Source organism: Prosopis cineraria, unplaced genomic scaffold, assembly GCF_029017545.1.
Source record: "Prosopis cineraria cultivar Desert tree isolate PC_DT_omini unplaced genomic scaffold, ASM2901754v1 PC1, whole genome shotgun sequence".
Taxonomy (NCBI): Eukaryota; Viridiplantae; Streptophyta; class Magnoliopsida; order Fabales; family Fabaceae; genus Prosopis; species Prosopis cineraria.
This window is the reverse complement of record NW_026555332.1, coordinates 46,285,149-46,292,944: the sequence shown is the minus strand read 5'-3', so window position 1 is coordinate 46,292,944 and position 7,796 is coordinate 46,285,149. Positions and strand designations below refer to the sequence as shown.

At 33.4% G+C, this 7,796-nt stretch overlaps 1 protein-coding gene across 1 annotated transcript; it reads left to right on the top strand.

The window, feature by feature from the left end:
• The first annotated feature begins 1,388 nt into the window (after positions 1-1,388).
• Positions 1,389-4,725, top strand: LOC129307767 (adenylate kinase 1, chloroplastic-like). The gene is given in 5 exon segments (XM_054948671.1): positions 1,389-1,855; positions 3,128-3,268; positions 3,716-3,896; positions 3,899-3,987; positions 4,239-4,725. Coding segments are annotated over 5 exon segments (870 nt in total). The 5' UTR covers positions 1,389-1,540; the 3' UTR covers positions 4,383-4,725.
• Positions 4,726-7,796: the final 3,071 nt, after the last annotated feature.

Sequence of the window (7,796 nt, the reverse complement as noted above, 5' to 3'; positions counted from 1 at the left end):
TAATCCCTGATAAATTATTAATAAATAAATATTCGTGGACGCAAAATGTCTGTGTGCCCAAGTTATACGTGGCTGATTTTCTGACATTAAAATTAAAAATCAATAAAAAAAAAACAAGTAATCAGGTAATTGTCATTAGTCGGCCAAAACAAATTAATCAATTAATACGGTTGATAATTAATGATAACAAAGTCTATGTTTATACTTAAAAAAAAAAAACAGTTCTTGCAGATTACATGAAATGTTACAGAAAATTAAATTTTAAAAATATAATAAAAAATAAACTTATTTAATATATAATTAATATGTGTGTGGTTGAAAATTGAAATGCAAAACAATGTTCCCTTCATTGCGCTTGCAAAATTAGAAAAACCAGTTATCGTTATTTTGAAGCCACCGTCAAGATCCATTCACACCTTCGTAAGAACAAGCCGTGTGATGAGAAAAGAGAAGCGTTGCAGCTATATGAGCAAAATGTCACATTTGTGACAAAAAGCTTCCAAATCCAAAGTGCGGTGATATGACTCTTCTCCCAGCTGTCTCAACTTTTGAAACTCAAATAAACAAGGAAGAATTATTCTAATGTTATACCCAATACATTTAATTACTCGTTGATAATTAAGTTTAAGACAATGATTGTTTTCATTCTCGTTGTCAATAAATTTAAAAGTAATTATATTAAATGAAACTTATATATAATTCTCTGGTTTTTTCAGTAAATAATGCAGAACAAGTTTATCCTATTTATTGTACAGAGCCTTTAAATAAAAATTCAAGCAGAACTGTCACTTACAAGTTACAATTCTGCATTTGCCTAGGGTTATTGTATCATTACGATACGAGTGAAATAAACAATACTCCTCCCATATTTAACATAGAGGACTTCTTTAGAAAGTGTTTTAATCCCTTTAATCAGTCACCTTGTATATTTGTTGAAATATAATTTTTTCCGTGTTTTACCCTGTATCGACGAAAACTACGATGTAAGAGCAGTAAAAAGAAAGGAAAAGTTAATAAGATATGAGATTTAATATAATTTATAAGGACAATAGTTAAAAGTATTGAAATTTTTTGACAATTTAACACTTTAACTAACTTGTAATCACTTATTAATACATATAAATTAATTGAAAGTGACTCATAGTCCCATACTAAGCTTTATCACAAATTCTTACTCTGATTGATGCTGGAAAAATTTTGTATATTTGCTTACTGTATATAGATATACCATATATGTATAATAATACTATAATATTATAGAAGTGCATTTATTTTTGCCACATATAGTGGCACTACATTAATATTGATGATACTGATTATAATCAGGTCAGCTTATACTAGATCATATTAAAAAAGAAGCCTCCAATTTAAATTCAGTCTTTTTTTTTTTTTGGGTGAAAATTGTGCTGGCCTCCTGGCATTGTTTTTTGGGCAATTATAACAAGCTTAAAGAGTCAGTCAGATCGCAGGACTCAGCTTGATCTTCTTCTCCCAATTCGATTGCTGCAGCCTGAGTTTTTCTCGCGCTCCGGTAATTTCAATGGCGGCCATAATCCGCCTGGTAACGCCCAAATCCGCCTTCACGTCCTTGGCGAGGAGATGCTTATCTGCATCTGCCGCATCCGGTGCCAATTCTCACACACCTCCGTACAACATCTCTTCCGTCATTCCGAAACCTCAGCTTTCACGTAAAGGTCAGGAGGATGGGGATGTTCAGTGGGTCTTCTTGGGCTGCCCTGGCGTCGGCAAAGGTACCTACGCTAGCCGCCTATCTACTCTGATCGGTGTCCCGCACATCGCCACCGGTGATCTCGTTCGCGAAGAGCTCGCATCCTCTGGCCCCCTTTCTGCCCAGGTTTCATCCCCCGGTCTATTTTCAGCTTATATTTGAGGCAAAATTTAATTTGAATTTATCTCGATTGCTCTGCAAAATGAGAGCACTGCTGTATTGTTGTTAAATATGCCCGGAACTATTAATCTGTTAGTAACAATAGCTCTGTTAAATTCTAACGCAAGACACATCTTCATTCGTGCAAATTCAATTAGCCGTTTATGGCAATTTTGTTAGATAATTCATTAAAGCTGTCCTTTTTTTTTCTCCCTTCAGTTACATAAAGCTGTCCTTTTCCTTTGGTCTATTTCCGTCAAAATTTAGTTCCTGCGAACTGCTAAACCTAAATAGCAGAATTTTAGTCTTTGGTATTATTTTCTATAACATTCTATGAAGTATAACCCGGTGGCGAGCTGTATGAGTTTAAATAATAATTTTTTGCCTAAAAATAGTGTCTCAATACCTTCTCTCATTCTTTATAGAATTATATCAACTTAGGTAGTCTTTTGTCATTTTGCAAACTAACTTTTGGGCTCGGGTGCCCTGCCCCCTCATCATACAATTGTTACAAAAAGTGGCCCGATTCCGTTCTATATGCACGCACAGAATCCTAGGCCCAAGGGTGTCCAATATGGTCATGTAGGAAATCTCGACATTCCTAATTTTTCTACCTTTTGGAGCCTCTGATGGACTTTGGAGATGTCATATAGGTGGTATGTCCTTTATATGTATAAGCGCTTAAAGTGTTTGATGTCCCATTTTCTCTGGCTTTGAATGAAAACAAGTTCATTTCACCAGACCTAATTGCTGGACAATTTGCAGTTAATGGCTTTACTTTGGTTTTCCATTAATTGCCCAGTAGTTGAGGATTCGTCGGTCCTATTGATTCCATAGTTAACTCATTCACTGGATTATAAGGAAGGCCTGCCAGCCTCCCAGCATAAGGTTTGTAGTATATGTTAAGGGATAGAAGGTTAAATTTATCACTGGATTGATTAAATTGATTTAGTGAAATCTTGATTCCTTTTCATTGCTATTTTCTGTTTGTATGACTAAAGATATAACCGTATAGGTCATTGTAAGGTCTAGTATTGTTGTTTCAATTGTTTGATCTTTTAGTCACTTTTTTTTCCTCCTGTTTAATCCTCTTAGTGTATGGTTCTGATGTTCCAATATATCAACTAATGTTTTGCAACTCTTTCTCTTGACTGGAATCAAGCATTTAGCATGTAAGTGTGATGGCTAGAAGTAATTTTATGAAGAATGCTATCTTAATTTTATTTCTGTCCTTTACAGCTGTCAGAAATTGTAAATCAAGGTGAATTGGTCTCAGATGAAATTATAATCAGTTTATTATCGAAGAGACTGGCTGAAGGGAAAGCCAAAGGTGAATCAGGATTTATTCTTGATGGTTTTCCTCGAACAATTAGGCAAGCAGTGAGTATCTTCACTTTGGTAAAGTGACAATAATTTAATTTCGTTACAGGTACTTTCCCCTTATTTTCCTGTAAATCTTTTGCATGACCACAGGTGAATCTATAGTTGCTTAATAGTCAGTCCTGATAGTCAAAATGTAATTTTCTTTGAAGAATAATGCAATTGCAGAAGTTATGGTTTCCATCTAACCAACTGATACTTTAGCATTTTTTTGAAAATTTTTTCCAATCCTCGAAATAAGGGTACTGAGGTTATTTTCTTCTAGTTTCCTGTTTATCTCATCCTGTGATGTCTTTAGAGATTAAGTGAACGAAACCTGAAATTTATTGCCTATTCATCCCTTCCCCTCTATGTACTGGAGTTGTTATGTCTTTGTATAGTTCATTGTTCATTGCAGCTGTTTCGATGGATGTCATTAAAATCTCGATTATCTTTTAATGTGCGTAGGAAATATTGGAAGGGGTAACTGACATTGACTTGGTAATCAATCTGAAGCTTCGAGAAGATGTACTTCTTGAGAAATGCCTTGGCAGAAGAATCTGCAGCCAGTGTGGTGGAAATTTTAACGTGGCCTCCATTGACATCAAGGGTGACAACGGGAGTCCAGGAATTATCATGGCTCCGCTTCTTCCCCTGCCCAGTGTATGTCAAAGCTTATTACTCGTTCAGATGATACTGAAGCAGTAGTCAAAGAAAGGCTTCGTATATACAATGAAAAGGTATCTCTCAATCATTTGTTCTTAAATGTTTCTCTTAGTGGACTTTCTGGTAAGGTAAAAAATTGTCTTTTTATGTGTTATCTACTTGTCTTTTTTTATAGACTTGTGATAGGTTTGCTGTCCCGCATATAAAGTTTATGATTCTCATTCACTGTTGCTTCCAAATCCATGTTTTGTGTGTGTGTGAGAGAGAGAGAGAGAGAGAGAGAGAGAGAGATTGTTTGATGATTTGTTTTCTATTTTAATTGTAGAGTCAACCTGTGGAGGAGTTCTACCGCAGTCGAGGCAAGCTATTGGAGTTTGACCTACCAGGAGGGATCCCAGAATCTTGGCCAAAGTTGCTGCAAGCGCTTAATCTTGATGATTATGAGGACAAGCGATCTGCTGCAGCATAGTATATGATGATATGTACAATGAAAGTGAGTATTTTATTCTTTGCATGCTTATGTTGCATGCTTGGCGATTTTGCAGGAAAGAAAACAGAAGGGGACTTCTCTCTTAATATTTACAAGTTACAACGATTATAGTGATATGAGTAAGTGTTGTAATATTGTAATCTGGTCAAGCTTAGCCTTGCTAGGCTTTTCATCATCATCATTGAATATTTCATTACACATGACAGGATCTCTGCCAGGCTTCATAGATGAATGTTTTAGTATAGGTATCAATAATGAGCGATGCATCACTACTGTATGTTGTACGATATACCGTAATATGAATGACCTAATCTTATTGCCCGATCGATTGCTTAAGAGAACTGGGGGAGGCTCTTCCTAGAGTAACCTCTCAAGAAAACCTATACGAGGATCTCTCGTTATTGGATTAAGCCTGTTGACTCAGCAATGCTCATCAACGACTCCTTTTCTTTGACCATGGAATATGGATCTTGCTTTGAAAATTCATCCATTTGTTAGTTCAGGAAGTAAGTACAATCTCCGAGAATTGGTTATTTCGTCGTTGGCAGCTTGGATCTCACACGTTTTATGTTTTTCTGTTATTTTATATGAGGCATTGGAGAATATGCCGACTTGAATTAAAAATTAAAACAATAAATGCTAAAACCTATTTGAGCTTAGGAATAGGTTTCTGGCTATGAAAAAAAAAAAAAATTACTTGACGCACTATGTGGTTAGAGAGTTTTGGTGAGAAAAGGAGGAGGGTTGTTCCCCTCTCTTTGTTTGGGTGAGAAAATCCCCCCCAAATTTAAGGGTTTTAGAGGGATGGCTGTATTTTAATTCTAAACAAAACCAAAATCCCTCCTCTTTCTTGTGTAACAGACCATGAGTGTTAAATTTATATGATAATAGTGAAAGCTACACAAATTATAAGCTAGCCATTGATGATTCGGTTGGCCCAAAAGACGAAAGCAAACTTTGATTGTGAATGAAAGGGAACCTCTGTTCCACTTCCACCATTTTATTTCATTTATTGGTGTATGTATATCAATTAATAAAACATACAAAATCAAGCTAGATGTATATAAGCAATGATGAGTTCAAGTTTTTGTTTTAAATAGGTATAATTTAGTTTATAAAAAATGTAAAAATTACTGGTAGCTTCCCATATTTGAATAAAATTTCAGTTATGATCCCCTCACAATTAGATAAACTTTTAATTATGCCCCGTGATGAATTCTGGATTTGTTCTTGAATATAAGAACTTGCTAGATTAATTATTTCTATATACATGGGTGTGCACTAAAATCTCAATAGCTTCTTTTGGGATAGATATTTGTTTAAGAAAAAAACTTATATGGTCAACCTTATATATTTAAAGTGTTTGTTTCTAATTGAATTAATATATGTATATTTTTTATAGATTATTTATTTCAAACAAATTCTTATTATTAATATTATTAATGCATTAAAATTTACTTGTTTTGATTTAATTAGATACAAGTACATTAAATATATAATACTAAATAATTAAGTCTTGCTTTTTGTTTAAAATCATGGCACGCTAAGCTATTATTCTTTTTCGTGCTAAAAATATAACTCAACCTGGCATGCCCAAAATTGGCAAGTTAATGCGAGCTAGACCAGTTTGCACTTCGAAGCATGTCCCCTAGAGTTCGAACTGCTTCAAAATTTAAGAACGAGTTAGAACTTGGAACAATATCCTCATGTAAATTGTCAACTTGCTGAGTCAATTTAGTTGACTCATGAGTTTGACAACCTTACTGATAATCTCTATATTTATGTGCGTGGGTTTGGGTAACGTGGCAACTTGTTAGATATGCTGCTTGCTATTGCCGGAGTAAAAGCCACTGCACTTGGGCTGAACTTATGCTGGGACAAAGGATTCAGTCAACAATATAGCTATCTCAAGAAATTGGATTGTCTATGGTAGATTAGTCAGGTCAGCACGTAATTTTTTTTAGATTTTTTTTTTTGTGCTTTTAAACAATCCCTACCTAATGTTTATGAAGGTGGGAAATGATGAAAGGCTTAATAATGTATATTGATACTTTATTCTCTTTGCTCTCTTGAATAATACTTATGGTTTTTATTTGAAAAAATCGGCTGGTTAAAATAATGAAAAATAAGATGTCATTTAAATAATTAGTATTAAAATGGACAAATAAATAATTTACTCTCTCCATTTAAAAATGTGAATCATCTTTTGAGGAGTTAGATGTTAAAAAATGTAAGATATTTTTAGTCTTTCGAGATGTAATCATTATTTTTTTAAAAAAAATACCCTTATTAATAATAATTTTATATTTATTGTAGGATATTTAAAAAGGATAGATATGGAAAGATAGGGTTGGTTAAAAAGTAGGTAACTACTTTATTGAAGGTAAAATTCGATTAAAAATTCTTAAATTTTTAAATGGAGGGAATATAAAATAATTTTGAATAAAAAGGCAAAGAAAAGCTTTATCATAAAAAAATAGAATTGACACACTTTTTATTTTATTTAATCTTTTCCGATTTCCTAGCCAAAAAAAAAACTTCACTTCTAATTAATAATTCTAAATCTATAAATACAATTACGTAATTGCTTCCTCAATATATAATATACGCTTGGATACCAAATATAATCAATTTTAAAGACTAAAGTTACAATTTTGTGCAAATATATTTAAACATCCCTATCGCATGTCAAGGCCAATATAAACTTAAGACAATGTTTTTTCCCTCAATATTCAAACATCTTTGAGACATGTCGAAATTAATTACATACACAATATCATGATTTTTTTAAAAATATTTCAAAAACTTGTAACACTTTCTCTTATTGTGAAGGAAGCGTTTGCCTTGATAATAACTTGTTTTGTAGGCCAAACAATGATAATAACTCATGTTACCCTTAAAAACAAAAATAAAATTTAAAAAAAAAACTTACATACTTATTCTTATATATTTAAAATGTTTGTTTTTAATTAAATCAACACATGTATATTTTTTATAGATTATTTATTTTATAACAAATTCTTGATATAAATATTATTATTATATTAAAAATTTTATTTTAATTTAATTAAATAAAATATATTAAGTATATAAGATTAATAAAATAAGTCTTGCCCTATTGACCAAAAATGTGTGTGTGTGTGTGTGTGGGGGGGGGGGGAGAGCAGGCCACGACGTGTTCCGCTACGTATCTTTTAAAATCCCATGTTCTGCCTCGAGCACTCCGATTAAGATTTCGTCCACGTCAGCGAGCTCCATCACAAAAAATATGACAACCTGGAAAGATCTATTCCTACGTGGCACAGCTCCGGCATTCCACACCTCCAGTTCGTCCACGTCAGCAATCTGGTTCGCCCTCCCATATCTTCTTCCTAGCAAACGTCGATGTTATCT